The sequence below is a fragment of the Macaca thibetana genome, chromosome 7 (genome assembly GCF_024542745.1).
Source record: "Macaca thibetana thibetana isolate TM-01 chromosome 7, ASM2454274v1, whole genome shotgun sequence".
In the NCBI taxonomy this organism is placed as follows: domain Eukaryota; kingdom Metazoa; phylum Chordata; class Mammalia; order Primates; family Cercopithecidae; genus Macaca; species Macaca thibetana.
In genome coordinates, this window is record NC_065584.1 from 72,914,513 (window position 1) to 72,938,572 (window position 24,060).

At 43.1% G+C, this 24,060-nt stretch overlaps 1 protein-coding gene across 3 annotated transcripts in view; it reads left to right on the forward strand.

The window, feature by feature from the left end:
• The first annotated feature begins 268 nt into the window (after window positions 1–268).
• The window catches only part of BAZ1A (bromodomain adjacent to zinc finger domain 1A), a 129,732-nt gene continuing 105,940 nt past the window's right edge, over window positions 269–24,060 (forward strand). The window contains exons 1-3 of one of the 3 annotated variants that reach the window (XM_050798098.1): window positions 269–377; window positions 834–1,004; window positions 15,245–15,523. In XM_050798098.1, coding sequence (XP_050654055.1) covers window positions 892–1,004; window positions 15,245–15,523 — 392 coding nt within the window. In that variant the 5' untranslated portion in view covers window positions 269–377; window positions 834–891. Of the gene's footprint in view, window positions 378–833; window positions 1,005–15,244; window positions 15,524–24,060 lie in introns of those variants that run through there. The other 2 variants (XM_050798099.1, XM_050798097.1) reach the window with 2 other exon arrangements.

Sequence of the window (24,060 nt, forward strand, 5' to 3'; positions counted from 1 at the left end):
TCTTCACGAGGGGTTGCTCCATTAATTAATAATGTAGCTCTCCCAGGCTCTCCGCTGTCTCTTCCTGTATCAGTGACAGGCTGTAAAAGTCATCGAGTAGCCAATAAAAAGGTAGAAGCGAGGAGTGAAAAGCTCCTCCCAACAGCTCTTCCTCCTTCAGAGCCGAAAGTAGATCAGAAACTTCCCAGGAGCTCCGAGAGGCGGGGAAGTGGCGGTGGGACGCAATTCCCCGCGCGGAGTCGGGCAGTGGCAGCGGGAGAAGTGGCGGCCAGGGGCGCGGCGGGGCCGGAGAGAGGCGGTCCCCTGAGAGGACGGGGTCTCCCCTCGTTGCCTTTGTAGTGGAGAAGGTGGACAAGTGGCAGTCGGCGTGCTCGCAGGTGAGGGTCGCTCGGGAGCCGGCCGGGAAGTGGAGGCAAGCCGGGAACAAAGCGGAGCGGCGCTGGGGTCCGCCCGCGGCGAGCGCCCTGGCCGGCCGGCCGGCTGCGCGCCGAGCACGTTGTGAGCCTGGCGGCGGCGGCGGCGGGCGGGGAGCCGGCGCTGGGGGAGGGGGCCGCCGCCGCTGCTCCCGCACTGCCCCCCGCGGCGGGGCGTCCTGCCCCATTGTGAGCCAGCGGCTGGGCGAGGAGGCAGGACGCGCTCGGGGGAAAGGGGCGGCGGCGGCTCCGCTCGCTCGACGCCCGGGCAGCGGCAGGAACGAACTCGGCTCCGGTAGCGGCCGCGGCCCGTCAGTCACACAAAAGGCAGCCGAGCTTCTCCCGGCGCGCGGACCGGCCCACGCTGCCGCCGAGCGCTCCCCCACCTTACCGGCTTTCCTTTCCCTCCAATTTTGATAGGGAAGCGGGGCCGGCGCGGGCGGCCGAGGGTCCGGGCGAGCCCGCGGGCGGACGGGAGATGCCGCTGCTACACCGAAAGCCGTTTGTGAGACAGAAGCCGCCCGCGGACCTACGGCCCGACGAGGAAGTTTTCTACTGTAAAGTCACCAACGAGATCTTCCGCCACTACGAGTAAGAGCTGGGCAGGGTGCGGGGCCGCGGGGGGTGTGGGGACTCCCTTCCCAGCGCCCTTTTGTCTCTCTCCTTTTCCTCGCCCTGGGCTTCTGGCGGGGTGACTTGAAAGTGACGGGTGGCCCCGGGCCCGCGGTTCTCTGCCTCCTAGCCTCCACTTGGAGAACGCGCGGGGCCAACTGGCGGCGGCGCGCGTGGGGAACGCGGGTTGGTCGTGGCGGAGGAGGCTGGGGTCCCCGGCCGGCCTCGGGAACCGCTCTTAGCCTCTGCTGTCGCCCTCCCGCCCTCCTGGCCGCGGTGCGGCGGAAACTCCCCGCCTCGCCCCTCCCCGCCGCGGCCACACGCGCACTCCGGGGCCAGTTCCGGGATCCCCTCCCGGCGGCCGAGGGGATCCCCGCTAGGGTCAGCGACGTGGGGCCGCAGTCCATGGGTCGGGGGAGGGAATTCCTGCCCCGGTGGGCAGGAAACGGCTGGGCTGGGCTTCGTTTTCTCAGTCGGGAGTGGGGTCTGACGTTGGAGCTGCCTGGGGTAGGGGAGAGGAGCGGAGTTGAGACTCGTTCTAGAAGGGAAGGAGGGAGCGTCCCTGCGGGCCAGGGGTGGAGGACGCGGGACGCGAGAGCCTCCGCAGGCGGCCTCCCGTCCGGCGCTGCTAGGCCTCGGAGTGCGACGGGAGCCGCGCTCTCTGTCACCGCCTCTTCTTGGTGACTAACTCTCGTCTCCGGGGAACTCAGCGTCTCCGCCCCCGGGAGATCAGTGAGGAAGAAGTCGCGGCTGGGCAAGGGGAAGAGGAAGGGGGAAGAAGCAGGGCCTTAGGCGCCCCTCGTTTTCACTTTCGCGTAGCCGGGAGCGCGGTGGAGGGTGTTGGGGGAGGGGGTTAAGACAAGTTCAACTCCAGACTCAGCCAGGCGCCGCTTTATCCCCCTGCGCATGTGGGCTGCCTGACATGTGCCACTCGCTATTGTTTTGATAAGAACGCGGAGCTGCTGCTGGTGTAGTTTCAGCTCCTACATTTTCAGCCAGTCGCTTAATTTATCCCGAGAGATCTGGTCCTGTGACACGGAGCAAGATGGTGTGTTTTAGCGTCTTGTGTTTAAACAGGATCTCTAAGTGAGAACCTGACTTGATCAATCACTCCAAGAGGGTGATCCTCTCTTTTTCTTATGCTTTATTCTCTCCCCTGAAAAGGAATCCCTTTGTGACTTGGAAACCAAGTGTAATAGCAACCAAGTAACGTCGCGTGTAAGGCACCTTTTCTGAGTGGGGGCTTGACCGAGGGAGGGTTTTGGGCAAACTGCACCTAAGAAATCAATAGTGAGGTTAGAAAAGTTCCTTTGAGCATTTATTTTAAGTAAACGTTTTTCTTTAGTTCCACAGAAAGGGTTTCACATTAAACATGTTACATCTAGAGAAGTAAATAGAGTGCTTTTCATCAGACAGTACTTTTAAGTAGGAGTGTACGTCTTGCTCTGCTCCTGTAGAGACTTGTTTTGTTACTCAAATAGAGTTCTCATAACTAGTTAAGTGAACTTGGATTAGGTAATTGGATAAGGATTTTTTTTTTAAAGATTTTAAAGCTACAGGCCTTGCTAACAATTATGATTAAAAAGAAAATTGAGAGTACCAACAAAATAGTAAATAGGCTTAAATTTCAAATTGTTTTCTCCTTCCATATAAGCAAGGGGCTTTTCTCACCTTAGAGGGTAGGATGAATATGGCTGTTATCCTTTGTGAATTAAACATTCTTAATGCACTTTGGTTCTTGAGCCGAATTATTCTAACCTTGGAGAAATCTGAAATGCTGAAATACAGAAGATTTTTCACATTCCAGAACTATCTATCTTCCATTATTTTTATTTATTTACTTATTTTGAGACAGGTTCTCGCTCTGTCGGCCAGGCTGGAGTGCAGTGGCACAATCTTGGCTCACTGCAGCCTCGACCTCCTGGGCTCAAACAGTCCCCCCCACTTTACTACCTTAGCCTCCTGAGTGGCTGGGATTGCAGGTGCATGCCACCACTTTGGCTAATTTTTGTATTTTATGTAGAGACAGGATTTCGCCATGTTGCCCAGGCTGGTCTTGAACTCCTGAGTTAGGTGATCTGCCTGCCTGGGTCTCCCAAAGTGCTAGAATTACAGGCATGAACCACCATGCCCAGCTGTATCTTCCATTAATATCAAGGAACTGTATTCTTTGTAGTCTTAGGGCATTTAAACATTTTAAATAACTAGATTTTTATTTTCAGTTTTTGTTTTTTTTCCCTTGTGCAGAAGTGTTTGGGCTTTTGGAAATTACAAGCAGTCCCAGAGAGATGATTGGTTTGGGAGCAAAGGTATTTGACCATTTACCCTGAATTAAGGAGTATTGCTGATGTTATTAGGTTTCTATGACTGAACGAAAAGAATTTTGACAAAATTGGAAGAAGACTGCCTTTTAATGATGTTAAATTTTGAATTACTTTCTGTTTCTCACAAATGATTACAAAGAGACCTTTCCACAAATGCTTTTGTGGTAAGTAGTATATGGTGGTCTGTAGTATGGTAACCTGACCTTTGGAACAACTCTGGAAAAACTATGAAGGAAACCTCTGCAGGCTGCTCTATTTTTGAGACGGAGTCTCACCCTGTCACCCAGTCTGGAGTGCAATGGGGCGATCTCGGCTCACTGCAACCTCTGCTTCCTGGGTTCAAGTGATTCTCCTGCCTCAGCCTCCCGAGTAGCTGGGATTACAGGCACATCCCACCACGCCCGGCTTATTTTTTTTTCTGTATCTTTAGTAGAGACTGGCTTTCACCATGTTGGCCAGGCTGGTCTCGAACTCCTGACCTCGTGATCCGCCCACCTCTGCCTCCCAAAGTGCTGGGATTACAGGCATGAGCCACCATGCCCCGCTGGGCTGCAGGCTACTCTTAACACTGCTTATGGAGTAGCCCTAAAAAAAAAAAAAAAAAAAAAAAAAAAAAAAACACCTCTGTTTTCACTTGTTAAATCACCAATTGGTTTATGTGAATTTGTTTGAAGACTAGCCTTTCAGTGCATTATTTTGAATATTTTTCTTTTGTATTTGCCTGAAGACCACTATGCTTGCTTATTTGCTTGCATTTTTTATTTCTTGAATATAAGTTTCTCTAATCAGTCTAAAAAAGATTTTCTACACCTCCTAGCCTTATTTGCTTCCCAACACAATACAAAGTAACTTTTGCCTGTAAATGTGGTTAGTAGAGGTTGCCAGTGACTTTTTTTTTTAAATATTTTGTTTTGTTTTATTTTATGTTAATTTAGTTTGAGACGGAGTTTCGCTCTTGTTGCCAAGCTGGAGTACATTAGCATGATCTTGGCTCACTGCAACCTCCGCCTTCCAGATTCAAGAGATTCTCCTGCCTCAGCCTCCGGAGTACCTGGATTACAGGCGCCTGCCACCATGCCCGGCTAATTTTTTGTATTTCTAGTAGAGACAGGGTTTCACCATGTTGGGCAGGCTGGTCTCGAACTCCTAACCTCAAGTGATCCTTCCGCCCTGGCCTCCCCAAAGTGCTGGGATTACAGGCGTGAGTCACCACTTCTGCTTGCCAGTGACCTTTTAATTGCTAGTTTTCTGTCTCTATCTTACTTGATATTATAGCCTGCTTCCTCTTTGTCCTTCTAAGCAGCAATGGTCACCCCCACCATTTTATCTAGTGCAGCATCTCCTGTTATTGCCTTGTCATGCAATGTATTTGTTGCCTCACCTTTTTATTTTTATTTTTGTTTATATTTTTATTTTTTTGAGATGAAGTCACACTGTCTCCCAGGCTGGAGACAGTGGCCCAATCTTGGCTCGCTGCAACCTCCACCTCCCGGGTTCAAGCAGTTCTCTGCCTCAGCCTCCCAAGTAGCTGGGATTACAGGTGCCTGCCACCACACCCGGCTAATTTTTTTTTTTTTTTTTTTTTTTTTTTGTGAGACGGAGTCTTGCGGTGTTGCCCAGGCTGGAGTGCAGTGGTGCGATCTCAGCTCACTGCAACCTCTGCCTCCTGGATTCAGGCATTCTCTGCCTCAGCCTCCCGAGTCGCTGGGATTACAGGTGCCTGCCACCACACCCAGCTAATTTTTGTATTTTTAGTAGAGACGAGGTTTCATCACGTTGGCCAGAATGGTCTGGATCTCCTGACCTCGGGTGATCCACCCGCCTTGGCCTCCCAAAGTGCTGGGATTACAGGCGTGAACCTCTGCACTTGGCCTGTTGCCGCACATTTTGTCTTCTCCAGGAACCTGAACTCTTTGAGACAGTGACTGACCAGGATGCATCCTCAGTGATTAAATAGCACAGACTCCTTACTACATTCTCCTTAACTAATTGCTAACTCTTGATTGACCTGCTTTTTCATAGGTAGAGAAGACTCAATAGCACATCAACTATAGACAAATGCATAAGCTAAGGCGCATAATTTAGTCTTCTTTTTTTTTTTTTTTTTTTTTGAGACAGAGTCTCGCTTTGTTGCCCAGGCTGGAGTGCAATGGCGTGATCTCTGCTCACCGCAACCTCTGCCTCCCAGGTTCAAGTGATTCTCCTGCCTCAGCTTCCTGAGTAGCGGGGATTACAGGCATGTGCCACCACGCCTGGCTAATTTTTGTATTTTTAGTAGAGACAGGGTTTCACCATGCTGACCAAGCTAGTCTCGAACTCCCGACCTCAGGTGATCCGCCCGCCTCAGCCTACCAAAGTGCTGGGATTACAGGCATGAGCCACCGCGCCCGGCCAATTTAGTCTCTTAAATATGATTTATTCTGGCTGCGTGCAGTGGCTCATGCCTATAATCCAAACATTTTGGGAGGTTGAGGTGGGAAGATCACTTGAGGCCAGGAGTTTGAGATTGGCCAGGTCAAAATAATAAGACCTTGTTTCTACAAAAATAAAAATACTCTGTAATTTTGGCGAGCTGACAACAATTTTGTTTATTTTTGCTGTGGATTGTTAAAAAATGGAACAGTCAGGTCTGAATACCAGCACTTCTAGACTTGTGGGATAGGAAAATGATTTGTTGTATTACCTGGTGACTTAATCTCATAAATAAAATAACTTATTTTTTTTAGCCATGTAGACACTTGGAATATATTTCCCAACTTTGAGTGAGTCCAGCCTTCCATACAAAATGTATGACTCTCTTCCACAACATCACTAACAGGTGGTCGAAATTATATTTCACCCTGGCTTTTCATTGGAAGAGGTTTGACTAGCTTATAAGGCATCCTGTTTTCATTGTTCATCTGCTCTCTCTTGTTAATAAGTCAGTCCCTTCAACAGCCTCCTTTTACAGATGAGGAAACTGAAGTTTTGGGTGGGGAGTAAATGCAAGATTACAGAGTCCAAAATTATTTTTCTAGTAACTGATAATGCTAGAATCTAACTCACATCAATTATTCTAGAATTTATGCTCTTTTTACTGTTTACTATCACATAGTGCTATTATGGAAAATTCTTCCTAATATCTGTTGAAGTATGCACTAATAGGGGCATTGCCTGGAATTTAAACTGGCTGCCTAGATTTTTGTGTAGATACCACTGTGTACTGTCTTCTTAGACATTTGATTTTTTACTGTACCCCAAGTGATTAAGCTCTAGGTATTCAGTGGACACATCAGAACATCATCAATTTATAGTAGGGAAGAATGTCTTTCATACTGACCAATTCCTATACTGATGGTCAGTTATGTATGAAATCTAGTTATAATCACAGGCTGTTTGGTGAGCATGGGGTTTTCAAAGGAAGTTGGATAATTTTTCATAGCTAGTGTCTTTAAATGAGATGTTTAGCTCCTCTTTAAGGAATAAGCCTGCCACATGGTCCTGATACTTGGATCCATAAGTCCTTGTTTCCTGATTGGTATAGCAGAAATTCCTAAATGCTTTTCTTTTTGAATTTTATCTTTTGTCTACTTAGCAGACATGTACTTAGTTTCAGATGTTTTAAATATATTTTTTCTTCAGACAGAATACATTTATCAGTTATTGCAATATTGTAGGTTGTAGTAACAACCTACCCCAAAACTTAGTGGCTCTAAGTAACAACCCATTTTATTTGTTCCCTATTCTGTGGATTGCCAGTTTGTTTTCTGCTGGTTTCCTCTGTGCTCACTCACTTAGCTGCAGTCAGCTGGAGGCTAGGCTGAGGCTGGTTGGAGTAAGAGATAGCCTCAGTCACAGGTCTGGGAACTCAGCTGGGATGGTTTTAGTTACCATGTGGTCTTTCAACCTCAGAAAGAGGCTGTTTCACATGGTGGTCTTAGAGTTTCAAGAGGGTGAGAATGGAAGTCACTCAATATACTTTTTTTATTATTTTGGTCAAAACAGATTACAAGGTCAGCCCAGATTCAGGAGGTCATGAAATAGACTGCAGCTTTTGGTGAGAAGAGCGTGAATGTCATATTTCAAAGGAGCCTGCACACCTTTAGCCCTCTTTGCAAACAGTCTACCACAAGCAGTTGCTAGAATTTTATAGTTGGGTCATCTGATTGGATTTTGAGTGCTCACTGATAATCTAATATATGTTATCCATCAAAACACAATGAAAACCATCCTAAGAACTTGTGGACATACCTTGTTGTTTGCCCTATACTACCTATAATAATGATTCAAAAACTCTTTCTTCCTAGAATTTCTGTTGTTTCCTATACTTGCCCTCAGGAGCTGACAAGAAGAAATATCTTCAGATGTTTGAGATAGTTCTGTCTCTTTCTGCTCCCCTTGCAGATGTCTAACTTTCTCTCTTGAAAACATACGTGTTTTTCTGACATTGTTTCTCTACCATACTGGTTATTCTTCTAGGATCTCTCTGCGCATGTCGTATCTGAACAGTAAGAATTGATAATATCTATTCAGTGCACTTACATTTTAGGGGCATTTGCTAAGAATTACCTCATTTTCTTTTCTTTTTTTTTTTTTTGAGATGGAGTCTTGCCCTATCGCCCAGGCTAGAGTGCAGTCATGTGATCTCAGCTCACTGCAAGCTCTGCCTCCCGGGTTCATGCCATTCTCCTGCCTCAGCCTCCCTAGTAGCTGGGACTACAGGCATACACCACCATGCCCGGCTAATTTTTTTGTATTTTTAGTAGAAACGGGGTTTCACTGTGTTAGCCAGGATGATCTCAATCTGACCTTGTGATACACCCGCCTCGGCCTCCCAAAGTTCTGGGATTACAGGCGTGAGCCACCTCGCCTGGCCTGATTTTCACATTAACATTCATGGAGGAACCAAATTTAGAGAGGTTATGTAACTTATCCAGTTGCATTCAGAGAGTAAAGCTGGGATTCATTTTTCTCTCTCCTTCATATATATATGCATATATGCATACACACACACATACACATGCTTACATACATGGAGAGAGAGTGTTTTGGCCCCTAAGTAGAGTACACTTTGTTTTTTATCTGAATTGTACTTCATTTCTGATTTTTTTTTTTTTTTTTTTTTTTTTTTTTGAGACAGAGCCTCACTCTGTCGCCCAGGCTGGAGTGCAATGGCTCCATCTTGGCTCACTGCAACCTCTGCCCCCCTGGTTCAAGCGATTCTCTTGCCTCAGCCTCCCGAGTAGCTGGGATTACAGGCTCCTGCCACCGTGCCCAGCTAATTTTTATATTTTTAGTAGAGACGGGGTTTCACCATCTTGGCCACGCTGGTCTTGACCTCCTGACCTCGTGATCCACCCGCCTCGGTCTCCCAAAGTGCTGGGATTACAGGCGTGAGCCCCTGTGCCCGGCCTAGTTTCTGATTTTTATGTCACAATTTAATCTTCCCCTACTAGGTTTTTAGTTTTTTAGTTTTCCCAATACCCAACAAATTAATAGTATGTTGCACTTTGTTCCTCAGTTTGTGCACCAGAGTGTTGGTTGACTTCATATTACAGGTGTGTTTTCAAGAAAGTACCTTGTCACTCAGCAATTTTTCCTTATGAAATAATGGTAAAGAGGAGGGGTCATCAAATTTTTTCTGCAAAGGGCCAGATAATCGGTATTTTAGGCTTTGCTTGGCCATAGGATCTCTTGTACCTATCCAACTCTTTATCCAACTATGCAAATGTAGTGAGAAAGCAGTTACTGACAACACCTAAAAATGTAGGTATAGTTGTGTTCCCAAAAAAAAAAAAAAAAACTACAAAAGCAGGTGGAGGGCAGGATTTGGTCTCCGTGCCAGTAGGATGCCCACCTTTAGTGAAGAGGATGATTGAAAGAGTGCAGTCATAAATCTGACATTGATAACCTGTATTAGCCTAGATTTACATTCATATAAAAATACTTTGTTATTTTTGCTCACAATAGTAAAATGTATTTTTTGTAAGTTTCAATAGTTATATTCTTATAATGTAGAAATTGAAGAGGCATTGTAACCAACCCCCTAGAATTCAGTATTAACAAATTCTACACATTTAAATGTGTATGATAAATGGGTAAAGTGTGAGTAGAATTACAGAAGTGGGAGAAAGTGAAGGTGTGTAATGTTAGAGATGGTGCTGTGCCGTTCATGGGTTATGAGTAGGGGAGAGATGACCTTTGGACTTTTCTCCCTTAAAATGGCCACTGTGGTAGTGTGTCCTGCCTCCTTAGGGTAGGTCTTTGTGCACAGTGAAGCTATAATGTAACAATAACTTTGTAGAGTAAATAGACACAAAGGAAACAAATGGCACAAACATTTTGTAGGAGATAGTAGAAACCTTAGGGTGTAAAAGGGCAGCTATATATCACTGGTTTTGGCATTTGTGCCGTTGTTCTCCTTGGTATTTTTAGGCAGTGTTAAATCTAAATTGTGTTTGTTGCAATTCACTGCGTTTAGCTGTCCCCCTGCCATGGCACGAAATATCCCATGCGTGGGATATTTCCTACTCAGTACCTCAGGCACTTAGCTGCTGTGGCTAGAGCTGTGCTGTCCAGAACAGGAGCCATTACTTGGCCAGATAGGTTATTAAGTACTTGAAATATGATTAGTTCGAATTAAGATAGGCAGTAAATGTAAAATATACATTGGATTTTTTTTTTCTTTTTTTTGAGACAGAGTCTTGCTCTGTTGCCCTGGCTGGAGTGCAGTGGCACAGTCTCAGTTCACTGCAACCTCTGCCTCCCGGGTTCAAGCGATTCTCCTGCCTCAGCCTCCCCAATAGCTGGGACTACAGGCATGTGCCACCACGCCAAGCTAATTTTTTGTATTTTTAGTAGAGATGGAGTTTCACTGTGTTAGCCAGGATGTGCTCCATCTCCTGACCTTGTGATCTGCCTGCCTCGGCCTCCCAAAGTGCTGGGATTACAGGCGTGAGCCACCATGCCTGGCGGATTTTTTTTTTTTTAAAGAAGAATGTAAGTAAAGTATCTCGATTTTTAAAATGTTTATTACATGTTGAAATGAAATTATTTTGTGATATATTGAGTTATTTTTATTTTTAAAATTTTAAATGTGACCACCGGAAAATTTAAAATTATACATGTGACTAACCATTCTATTTCTACTAGCACTGGCTTACAGACTGAAGTATAAGATATTTAGATTTGAAGTATAATTTTCTTGAGCAGTACTTAGTATTGTTTAAGTTATTAAAAGTATACTTCATGTGATGGATATCCCAGTTACCCTGATTTGATAATTATACATTGTATACAGGTATTAATATGTACAACTGTTATATATCAATTTTAAAAAGAGGAAAAAAGTATACCTATGTACATTATGTGCTAATTATGTATTGGCTTGAGAAGCTAAATCTTACAGATATGTTTGTTTCTATAGGAAAAAGTTAGAACTTTTTTTCTTCTTTACTTTTTTCTTTTTCTTATTTTTTTTTAATCTAATTTTTTTTTTTTTTAGACATTGTCTTACTCTGTCACCCAGGCTAGAGTGCAATGGTGCGATCTTGGCTTACTGCAACCTCGGCCTCCCAGGCTGGAGTGCTCCTCCTGCCTCAGCCTCCTGAGTAGCTAGGATTACAGGCATGTGTCACCACGTGGACCTGGCTGATTTTTCTATTTTTAGTAGAGACTGGGTTTTGCCATGTCATCCAGGCTGGTCTTGAGCTCCTGGGCTTAAGCATTTTTCCTGCCTCAATCTTCCAAAGTGGGATTACAGATGTGAGCCACCGTGCCTGAGCTAGAACTTTTTTAAGAAACAGGGCTGTGCTCTGTCGCTCAGTCTGGAGTGCAGTGGTGTAGTCATAGCTCACTGCAGCCTTGGACTCCTGGGTTCAGCCTCCTGAATAACAAGGACTATAGATGTGCGCCCCCTGGCCAATTTTTTTCTTCAATTTTTGGTGGAGACAGGATCTCACTTTGTTGTGCAGTCTGGTCTCGAACTCCTGGCTTCAAGTGATCCTCCTGCCTCAGCCTGCTGAAGTGCTGGGATTACAGGCATGAGCCATCGTGTCCGGCCAAGACCTACCTCTTAACATCACTTTCCCCCCAAAAAATTCTAATAGTAGTTTTAAAAATATTTTTTTGCCCTCTGAATTCTTCCCTTCCCTTTCTCTGAATTCTTAGGATATCTGCCTTCTATCTTATAAGGATAACTGTTTTTTACTTTGTATTTTTGGTGATATACACCCATTATTTCCTAAACTAAACGATATTTCAAAAGAATCTTCTTTGTACTGAATTAAGAGCCATATAACTTGGCATATGCATGTTATTTCTGTAGATCTCATTTATGTTAAGGTATGATTAGTTTCTCTTGCTTTATTTCCATAGATACCTTTTTAAAAAGTAGTTCTATAGACATGTACAAAGGAAACAATCTAAATGGAATTGCCCCCACTTTTTGGAGAGCAAGCTAATAGAGATAACCTACACAGATAGATGTACTAACCAGGAAATAGGCATATAACAGTTGAAGTACTTTTAGAATGATGGGAGAAGTAAAGATTTCAGGAAGGAGAAAAAATTGAAGAATAATTATTTATATGGTTACATATAATTACAGAAAAGTAGAACAAAGTATAAAGCAGGAAAAAATTTTACCTGTATCTTACCACTTAGAGGCAGCCATTGTTAACCCTTTTGCATATGTATAACCGTATGCATATATATAAAATTTTTTCCAGACAGTCTCACTCTTAGGCTGGAGTGCAATGGCATGATTGTGGCTCACTAGCCTTCAACTCCTGGACTGAAGCGATTCTCCTGCCTCAGCCTCCAGAGTAGCTCGAATTACAGGCTCATGCCACCACAGTGGGCTAACTTTTTACATTTTAAAAATATTATATTGGCCAGGCACGGTGGCTCACGCCTGTAATCCTAGCACTTTAGGAGGCTGAGGTGGGCGGATCACCAGGTCAGGAGATCAAGACCATCCTGGCTAACATGGTGAAACCCCATCTCTACTGAAAATAATAAAAAATTAGCCGGTGGCATGTGCCTTTAGTCCCAGCTACTTGGGAGGCTGAGGCAGGAGAATCCCTTGAACCTGGGAGGTGGAGGTTGCAGGGAGCCGAGATTGTGCCACTGCACTCCAGCCTGGGTGACAGAGTAAGACTCTGTCTTAAAAAAAAAAAAAAAAAAAGGGCCGGGCGCGGTGGCTCAAGCCTGTAATCCCAGCACTTTGGGAGGCCGAGACGGGCGGATCACGAGGTCAGGAGATCGAGACCATCCTGGCTAGCACGGTGAAACCCCGTCTCTACTAAAAAATACAAAAAACTAGCCGGGCGAGGTGGCGGGCGCCTGTAGTCCCAGCTACTCGGGAGGCTGAGGCAGGAGAATGGCGTAAACCCGGGAGGCGGAGCTTGCAGTGAGCTGAGATCCGGCCACTGCACTCCAGCCTGGGTGACAGAGCGAGACTCCATCTCAAAAAAAAAAAAAAAAAAAAAAAAAAAAAATTGCACTGGGTGCCGTGGCTCACTCCTGTAATCCCAGCACTTTGGGAGGCTGAGGTGGGTGGATCACGAGGTTAGGAGTTTGAGACCAGCCTGACCAACATGGTGAAACCCCGTCTCTACTAAAAATACAAAAATTAGCTGGGTGTGGTGGTGCACACCTGTAATCCCAGCTACTCAGGAGGCTGAAGCAGGAGAATCACTTGAACCTGGGAGGTGGAGGTTGCAGCGAGCTGAGATCGTGCCACTGCACTCCAGCCTGGGTGACAGAGTGGGACTCCACCTAAAAATAAAAAAAAATTATTGCAAAATGATATATGAGTAATGCTAATTTAAAAAATTTAAACAGGGCTGAATGCGGTGGCTCACGCCTCTAATCCCAGCGCTATGGGAGGCTGAGGTGGTGAATTGCTTGAGGCCAGGAGTTCGAGACCAGCTTGGCCAACATGGTGAAACTCCATCTCTACTAAAAATACAAAAATTAGCCAGGCATAGTGGTATGTACCTGTAGTCCCAGCTACCTGGGAGGCTGAGGCACAAGAATTGCTGGAACCAGGAAGGCAGAAGTTGCAGTGAGCTAAGATCATGACACTGCATGCCAGCCTGGGCAACAGAGTGAGATTCTGTCTCAGGAAAGTAAATACATAAATAAAAATAAAAATTCAAACAGGCTGGGCATGGTGGCTCATTCCTGTAATCCTAACACTTTGGGAGGCCAGAGTGGGAAGATCGCTTGAGCCCAGGAGGTTGAGACCATCCTGGGCAACATAGTGAGACCCCATCTCTACCCCCACAAAAAAAATTGGTGATTGTCCTAGTGTGCACCTGTAGTCCCAACTACTCAGGAGGCTGAGGCAAGACAGAATGCTTGATCCTAGGTGATTGTACCACTGCCCTCTAGTCTGGACAACAGAGTGAGACTCTCTCAAAAAAGAAAAAAAATTCAAACAATATAGAATTATTTGGAATCACAAAAAAGTTTTCCTTTTCCTTCCTTCCCAGTCACCCCCCCTTTCTCCATAGGGAATATCTTTTTACAGTATGTATATAAATACATACATTTTTGTGATTATTATAATTAATGTACATGGGATTGTGTATTCATTGATTTGTGTTTTTCCTACCCATTATGCCTTAGGAATCTTTCTATAATATAGATCTCTTGCATTTTAAAAGAGAGTGGATAGGGCTGGGTATGGTAGCTTACACCTGTAATCCCAGCACTTCGGGAGGCTGAGGTGGGTGGATCACAAGGTCAAGAGTTTGAGACCAGCCTGGCCAACATGGGGAAACCCATCTGTATTAAGAATATAAAAATTAGCCGAGCATGGACGGGCGTGGTGGCTTATGCCTGTAATCCCAGCACTTTGGGAGGCTGAGGTGGGCAGATCACCTCAGGTCGGGAGTTCAAGACCTGCCCAACATGGAGAAACCCCGTCTCTACTAAAAATACAAAATTAGCCGGGTGTGGTGGCACATGCCTGTAATCCCAGCTACTAGGGAGGCTGAGGCAGGAGAATTCTTGAACCTGGGAGGAGGAGGTTGTGGTGAGCCGAGATCGCGCCATTGCACTCCAGCCTGGGCAGCAAGAGCAAAATCCGTCTCAAAAAATAAATAAAAAATTAAAAAATTAAAAAATTAGCCGAGTGTGGTGGGCTACTCGGAAGGCTGAGGCAGGAGAATCACTTGAACCTGGAAGGTGGAAATTGCAGTGAGCTGAGATCCAGCCACTGTACTCCCAACATGGGCGACAGAGTGAGAGTCTGTCTCCAAAAAAAAAAAAAGAGTGGATAGAATTTTTGAAAATAAGTAAATGCACATATTAAGGAATTCCAGCAGAATAGAAGAGCACTGAATAGAATGGTTCCCCAGTTATCCCTCCTGCCTGTTACCTTGAGTTTTGTATGACATTCCAGAAATCTATGCTTCTGTAGGTACCTTTTCTTTTTCTTTTTTTTAAACACAAGTGAGCTCATCGTATAGTTTCAAGAAAATAAAGGATAGATCAAACTGAAAATAGGTATTTTTCTATTAACATTAATGGAAATGTTAATTAAGAACTTTATACTTTTTAATGACTGATTTTTCATTATGTGAAGTACTAGTTTATTTAGCTTTTCTCTTGTTAGCTGCTTAAAGTTTTCAGTTTTTCACTGAAAAACAGATGGAACTCAAAGTCTAGTTTTGACTGATGTGCCTTTAAATTGCAAAATATACATATTTAGTTTAAATATACTTTTTCTTATGTTTGTATTAGTGTTATAAGTTGACCAGTTACCAAACCCTTGAGTTCTGTGAGTCTACATAAAATTTTGCATTAAAGGCACAAAAATAACCTGATAATGCTATTAGTTTTTAATGTAAAATTTGTGAAATGATAGGTAATGGGTTTTTGTTTTTGTTTTTGTTTTTTAATCAGTGACTTTTTTGAACGAACCATTCTGTGCAACAGCCTTGTGTGGAGTTGTGCTGTGACGGGTAGACCTGGACTGACGTATCAGGAAGCACTTGAGTCAGAAAAAAAAGCAAGACAGAATCTTCAGAGTTTTCCAGAACCACTAATTATTCCAGTTTTATACTTGACCAGCCTTACCCATCGTTCACGCTTACATGAAATTTGTGATGATATCTTTGCATATGTCAAGGATCGATACTTTGTTGAAGAAACTGTGGAAGTCATTAGGAACAATGGTGCAAGGTAAAGTACTTTTAATTTTTCCTCTTGGTAAGTTTATATTCACATTGCTCAAATTCAAAACACACAAAATAATGACCTAAGAAATCTTCCCTTTTACTATGCTCCAGCTATCCTGTTAACCCACAGATAGCCCTGGTGTTAGCTGTTTCTTGTATATCTTTCCAAAGCTAATTTATACATATGCCACCAAAAACATATACATGCATACGTCTGTATGTATATTTATAATATGTCTTATGTAACAAATATGTATGCACAAATTCCTTCTCTTTTTAATGCAAAAGAACATGTATACTCTATATCCCTTTTCACTAAAAAGATCTTGAAGGTTAGTCTACTGTTACATAAGCCGCCTTCCTTCTCTTTAATTTACTGTATAATAAAGTTCCATTATATGGAAGTTCCATCTTTAAGAGTAGAACTCTTTAGCTAATGGTATCTACTGTGTCCTCATTATGTCACCTAATAGTTTAAATATGCCAGTATTTATTGATTGGTTTTAGTATTTTATTTAACAAAACCAGGATTGAGTTTTATATACTCCACTAAGTTCTCTTTCTTTCATACTTTCTTACACTGCTTTATTGAGCTATAACTCACATACAATACACTTCTCCTTTCTATAGTATACAAATGCAGTGTTAGTGCTTTTCCTTTTTACCGAGCTCTTCAGAAATAAAGTGGATTTTTATATGAACATTGAAAATGACATAATCTATGGCAATAAATTAAAAATTACCAGTGTTTTCCTGAAGTCTTAAGCTTTGTGATTGACTAGTCACTGACATTTATAATAATAAACTTTATATGCATTAAAACCTTTTGTAGCTTCTTGACTTTTAGGATATTAACTGTTTTGGATGCCCTGAATACAAATTTTTTTTTCTGGATTTTAAACTTTAGAAGCCAAAAGTTATTTATGTTGTTACTATTATCTTATTTGGAGAATCATTATAAGTTTATATGTAATGTTAGAATTAATGTCTTAACAAATTAATATAATCCATTTTAATTGTTAGGTACTACCCTACTTGAATCTTACAAAGCCAAGCAACCAAATGTGTTTATATTAAGAACTAACTTACTTGGGTTTGATTTTTGGGAAGTAATTAAGTCCTTTTTTTTTTTTTGAGACGGAGTTTCGCTCTTGTTGCCCAGGCTGGAGTGCAATGGCAAGATCTCGGTTCACTGTAACCTCTGCCTCCCGGGTTCAAGTGATTCTCATGCCTCAGCCTCCTGAGTAGCTGGGATTACAGGCACCTACCACCACGCCCAGCTAATTTTTGTATTTTTAGTAGAGACGGGACTTTATCAGGCTGGTCTTGAACTCTTGACCTCAGGTGATCCACCCGCCTCGGCCTCCCAAAGTGTTGGGATTACAGATGTAAGCCATTGCGCCTGGCCTAAGGCTTAATTTCTTAATATATTGGCTATTCTTTTTGTTGTTGTTTGAGACAAGGTCTGGCTCTGTGGTTGTTGTTGTTGTTGTTGTTTTTAAACTTTTGGTGTAGATGAGGTCTGGCTCTGTTGCCCAGGCTAGAGTGCCATGGCTCCATCTCAGCTCACTACAACTTCTACCTCCCAGGCTCAAGCCATCCTCCTACTTCAGCCTCCTGAGTAGCTGGGACTATGGGTGCATTCCACCATGTCCAACTAGTTTTTGTATTTTTTGTAGAGATGGGGTTTCACCATGTTGCCCCAGCAGCTCTCAAACTCATGAACTCAAGTAGTCCACCTGCCTTGGCCTCCCAAAGTGCTGGGATTACAGGCTGAGCTACTGAGCCTCACCTATATTGGCCATTCGTAATTGGCGATTGTGCCTGAAGTTTTCCTCCCTTAAGTGCAACATTCTGAATGTACTCTGTTTTTTTTTTAAAAAAAGTATGGAACTCTTGTTCTAATACATTTAAATAATTAAGCATAGAACTGAGTTAATTTGAAATGTGCTTGTAAGAACAAGAGAACAGTACTTTAGTTATTTTTATCTAAAAACTAAGAATGGTTACAGTTATTAGATCCACTCCTTAGGTCCTTTGTTCCCATGATCACTTAGATTATAAGTACCATAGGTTGGGGCTTTTGGGGAGGGTGGAGTTTGTGGAACTTGAGACTAAAGACTCCCCAATTCCTCAACTCCTCCAAAGACTGGAGACAGCACTAATTAAGAGTTAATATGTGTATTTTACTAATATATCCTTAAGGTTGGCATCTTTTACATAGCTATTTTGTCTTCTCTGTAACTTGCTGTGAGCACTATTGACAACGGAGTAATAGGTAAGGTAAGAATAGTAAAAACAAAATACTAAGAGGTGGCATATGAAAAAGGAGATTAATTGGGGATGATGAATTATAGGGAAATCATGATTTAAAGGAGGCTCAGTTAAGAGTTAAGTAGAAAAGGGGACTCAAGATGCCAGTGGATAATCTAGTAAGTTTTTTAGCTAAGTAATTAAATTTTTTCAACCAATAGCAGGAAATCATCAGGAAAAGTATTTAGAAATAACTGAAAACTTCTTTCCCTTTTAAGATTTAAGTTATACTGTTGTTTTTCTGTGAATTTTTTTTTTTTTTGAGACAGGTTCTGGCTCTGTTGGCTAGACTGGAGTGCAGTGGTACAATCAGAACTCACTGCAGCCTCAATCTGTCAGGCTCAGGCAATCATCCTGCCCCAGCCACCTGAATAGCTGGGACTATAGGCATGTGCGATGACACCTGGCTGATTTATATATATTTTTAACTTTTAGTATAGATGAGGTCTGGCTATGTTGCTCAGGCTGCTCTCAAACTCCTGAGCTCAAACAGTAGTTCCACCTTGGCTTCCCAAAGTGCTAGGGTTATAGATGTGAGCCACTGCACCTGGCCTTTTCTGTGGATCTTATAAATCAACTACACTGTCCTATGAAGTGTGAAGTAACAACATAATTTACCTTTTAAAGGGATGTACCTATACCAATCTTGCTGCTATACGATAGTCATATATTTGAGTTCCTTTTTTATACCAGACACTGATTTAGGTGCTATGGATTAATGGCTCCCCAGCTCGCAAAGCCAAACATACTTGCTGCTTCTCAAATATGCCAGGCATGATCCTGCCTCAGGGCCTTTGCATTACTCCTCTCTTTGCCTGGAATTTTTTTCCCCAGATATCAACATGGTGAGTTCTTTTACTTCATGTCTTCTTACATATCACTTTCATTGAAGCCTTCTGTCCTATGTGAAATTTAGCATTTTCTTGCCCCAACTTTTATTTATTTTATTCTAAAATTTATTTATTTTTTGCCTCCCCACCCTTGCTCCAACTTTTAAAACATTTTTATTAAAAATTTTTAAAATTGTGGACCAGGTGTAGTGGCTCAAGCCTGTAATCCCAGCACTTTGGGAGGCTGAGGCAGGTGGATCACCCGAGGTCAGGAGTTCGAGACCAGCCTGGCCAACATGGCAAAACCCCATCTCTACAAAAAATATAAAAATTAGCTGGGTGTTTTGTCTTCTCTGTAACTTGCCGTGAGCACTATTGACAAGGGAGTAGTCAATGGTCAACTATAGGCATGCGCCTGTAATTCCAGCTACTCGGGAGGCTGAGGCAGAATTACTTGAACCCAGGAGGTGGAGGTTGCAGTGAACCGAGATCACACCACTGTACTGCAGTCTGGGCAACAAAGCGAGAGTCTGTCTCAAAAAAAAAAAAAATTTTTTTTTTTTAGTTGTGGAAAAATACACTTAACATAAAATTAGTCATCTTAACCATTTTTAAGAATACAGTTCAGTCCTCGCCCCAACATTTTATATTTATCTTCCTTGCTTTGTTTTTTGTTCACCTTGGCACTATATTTTCTTTATTTTGTTTGTTGGTGGTTTTCTCCAGCAGAATGTAAGCTCCATGAGCTCAGGAATTTTTGTTCACTGTATTGCTAGCACTTAAAATGGCATATAGTATGTGAGCAGAGCAGGTATTTGTTGAAGAATAAATAATGCAAAACAAATTTCAAATAGAAGTGCTTTGAAGGCAGTGGTATGGTAGAGAGTGAGAGGAGGAAGTGGTTGGCACTTGAGCTAGGGTGGTCAGAGAATGTTGCTGTGGAGGAAGTGACATTAACTCAGAACAGAATGAAGGAGAAGGAACCAAACATGTCAAGAACTCTCTAGACAGAGGGAAAGGCCTGAAGTGGAAATAATTTAAAATAATGCTCTGACTGCTGTTTGGTGAAATGATTGAAAGGAGGTCAAGCATGGAAATCCAGGAACCAGTTTGGAGGCTACTACAACAGGCTTTCTAGTGCAGATAAGAACTTTGAATCAGATGGCAGCAGTACAAATGGAGAAAATTGGATGGATTCAGGATATTTTGGATGGAGAATTAACACAGTTTATTAATGGATGGGATGGATGCTGGGTTGGGCAGGGGAATGTGTGGGGAAAGGAGAAATCATGGATGATGAAATCATGGATGAGCTCAATTTTTTGCCTTTAGTGGATGGTAAAATGGAGAAACTTAGCTCATGCCTATAGTCTCAACTACTTGGGAGACTGAGTCAGGAGGATCAGTTGAGCCCAGGAATGCAAGGTTACAGTGAGCCAACTACATGATCATGCCAACTACACTCCAGCTTGAGTGACAGAGCGAGACCCTGTCTCTAAAATGAAGAAAAGGCCAGGCGCACGGTGGCTCATGCCTGTAATCCCAGCACTTTGGGAGGCCGAAGCGGGCAGATCATAAGGTTAGGAGATGGAGACCATCCTGGCTAACATGGTGAAACCCCATCTCTACTAAAAATACAAAAAATTTGCCGGGCGTAGTGGCAGGCACCTATAGCCCCAGCTACTCAGGAGGCTGAGGCAGGAGAATGGTGTGACCCTGGGAGGTGGAGCTTGCCGTGAGCTGAGATCGCGCCACTGCACTCCAGCCTGGGCAACAGAGCGAGACTCTGTCTCAAAAAAAAAAAAAAAAAAAAAGAAGATGCGGAAGCCTCAGGAAGTAATGTATCAGTTTAGCCATCTTTGCACTCAAATCAGGCCCCGTTATTTTCTGATTACTCTGATTTTGTGTTTCATGGACATGTTTATGTTACTCATAAGTGACTTTTTTTTTTTTCTTTTTGTGACGGAGTTTTGTTCTCATTGCCCAGGCTAGAGTGCAATGGTGCAGTCTCGGCTCCCTGCAACCTCTGCCTCCGGAGTTCAAGCGATTCTCCTGCCTCAGCCTCCCGAGTAGCTGGGATTACAGGTGACCGCCACCACACCCAGCTAATTTTTGTATTTTTTAGTAGAGACGGGGTTTCACTATGTTGACCAGGCTGGTCTTGAACTCCTGACCTCAGGTGATCCACCCATCCCAGTGCTGGGATTACAGGATTACCGCGCCCGGCCTCATAAGTGCCTCATACAGGCTAGATACTGGGCTAGGTATATCGGGGTTTTGGAAAGAATTAAGATGCTCCAAGAAGCCTATGCAACATAGTGAGACCCTGTCTCTACAAAAATTAAAAAAAAAAAAAAAGAAAGAAAAAGTCAGGCATGGTGGCATGTGCCTGTAGTCCTAGCTACACAGGAGGCTGAAGCAGGAGGATCACTTGAGCCCAGGAATTCTAGGCTGCAGCAAGTTATGATTGTGCCACTGTGCTGCAGCCTGGGTGACAGTAAGATCTGGTCTCTAAAAAAATAAAAATAAAAATAAATACATTAAAAAAAAGAGATGCTCTTGAGTTCAGTTAGGAGAGAGACAAACATGTGGACTTGCTAAATATTAAAGTTATGAATAAGGTAACTCAAGAGCATCGAAATTCAGTGTGGCATTGAGGCTAGGCCTGGCTTCCCCACACTCATCTAACACTGAATAAGTCTTTTAACCTTTGCCACATTGGATGGTATCTCAGTGTTTAGCTTGCTTGTTCCAGTCCTTTGCTCATTTTTCTTTTGGCTTGTTTGTTATCAGTATATTTGTGGGAGATTTATATTAAATACTAGGCATATTAAGCTCTTTGTTATACTGCTAAAGTATGTTTCTGTTTCTGGTTTTTGTTTTTTTTTTTTTTTTTTTTTTTTTTGAGACGGAGTCTTGCTGTGTCTCCCAGGCTGGAGTGCAGTGGCGTGATCTCGGCTCACTGCAAGCTCCGCCTCCCGGGTTCACGCCATTCTCCCGCCTCAGCCTCCCAAGTAGCTGAGACTACAGGCGCCTGCCACCACGCCCGGCTAGTTTTTTGTATTTTTAGTAGAGACGGGGTTTTACCATGTTAGCCAGGATAGTCTCGATCTCCTGACCTCGTGATCCACCCACCTCAGCCTCCCAAAGTGCTGGGATTACAGGCTTGAGCCACCGCGCCCGGCCTCTGTTTCATTTTTTGTTCTTTTTCTTAAGTGTGCAATAAGGGTAAAAAAACCTTTACTTATTTATTTATTTATTTATTGAGATAGTTTCTCACTCCTATCACTCAGGCTGGAGTGCAGTGGCGTGATCACGGTTGATCTCCTGGGCTTGGGTGATCCTCCCACCTTAGCCTCCTGAGTAACTGGGACCACAGATGTGTGCCACCACGCCCAGCTACCTTTTTATTTTTCTGTATTTTGTAGAGATAGGGTTTTGCCGTGTTGCCCAGGCTCGTCTCGAACTCCTGGGCTTAAGCAGTCTGCTAGCCTTGGTTTTCCAAAATGTTGGGATTACAGGTGTGAACCACCATGCCTGGCCTAAGACCTTTTAAATATATGTAACAAATAATTAAGAAATAAAGAATAAAAATACAATAAACATCCATGCATTCTCCACATGTGTTAAAAACTTAAGACAAATTAAATTTAACAGAGCTTAATTGACCAAAAAACGATTTGCAAATCAGGCAGCCCCCTGAACCGGAAATAGGTTCAGAGTGACTCTGGTGCTGCTGTGTGGTTGAAGAGGATTTATGAACAGAAAAAGGAAAGAGACATACAGAAAATGGAAGTGAGGTACAGAAATAGCCAGATTGGTTGCAGCTTGTTGTTTGCCTTATTTGAACACGGTTTGAACAGTTTGCTCCCTGTGAGTGGTTGAAGTATGGCTGCTGTGACTTAGCTACTTGTTACAAGAGTCGGTTATAGGTTATCGTCTGTTTAAACACCCAGTTAGATTATAGTTAACCATATACAGAGAAACTTTTAGGCTGAACTTAAAATATATAGGGAAGCAGCATTAGGCTAAACTTAACACTTGGTATTATTATTATTATTATTTGAGACATAGTTTCACTTTGTCGCCCAGGCTGGAGTGCAGTGGCGCAATCTCAGCTCACTGCAACCTCCACCTACTGGGTTTGAGCGATACTTGTGCCGCAGCCTCTTGAGTAGCTGCAATTACAGGCCCACACCACCAAGCCCGGCTAATTTTGTATTATTAGTAGAGATGGGGTTTTGCCATCTTGGCAGGGCTAGTCTCGAACTCCTGACCTAAGGTGATCCGCCAACCTCAGCCTCCCAAAGTGCTGGGATTATAGGCATGAGCCACTGTGCCTAGCCACACTTGGTTTTAATAGGATACCTTTATCTCTGCTTTTTGTTTATAGTTTGAGAAAAGTTTTATGGGAGGCAGGTAGTGATAGTGAAGGGCAGACTTTGGAGTTAGACTTTGTTGGACAAATGATATCCTTTTGAGTTATTGCGAGATTAAAATGAAAATGTATATATATGTATGTGTGTATTGTACACATTTTGAATTGCTGTAGAATATGGTAGCATTTTATTGGGGGAATAATATTGCTGTTGACTTGAGGCTTATATGGTAGTTTTTTTTTCTTTTGACTAATTTTCTATTGAAAATTAAATTTTGTAATTAAACTTCAGAGATGACTTGTAATTTTAACATTTTATCTTATTTTATTTTATTTTTTATTTATTTTATTTTAATTTCGAGATGGAGTCTCGCTCTGTCACCCAGGCTGGAGTGCAGTGGCGCGACCTCGGCTCACTGCAACCTCTGCCTCCCGGGTTCAAACGAATTTCATGCCTCAGCCTCTTGAGTAGCTGGGATTACAGGTGCCTACCACCACGACCAGCTAATTTTTGTATTTTTTAGAGAGACAGGGATTTGCCATGTTGGCCAGGCTGGTCTCAAACTCCCGACCTCAAGTGATCCACCCGCCTTGGCCTCCCAAAGTTCTGGGATTACAGTTGTGAGCCACCACGCCCAGCCACAATTTTAACTTTGGATCCTGAGTTCCTCATCATATATCCTTATCTCTCTCTATCCTTTTCACTTAAATTTCAGTTAAAATAACTTTAAGATATAAACTTGCCTAAAATGACTAGATTTCCTTTGGTTTGAATTGTGCCTTCACCACATACTTACTACCTGTATAACTTTTTGGCAAGTTATTTAACATCACTTATCTCCTAGATTTCCAGTAAAAGGCATGCAGAATTACAGAGAAATGAGATAGAGACCATTCTTTTGTTAAATTAGTTGGTATAGGTACTCAGATCTGCTTGCTTCAGTATTCTTTTCTTATTGTTTCATTTACTTTTAACTATCTCCCTTTGTCTTTTGTCTTTGAGATGGGGTTTTGCTCTGT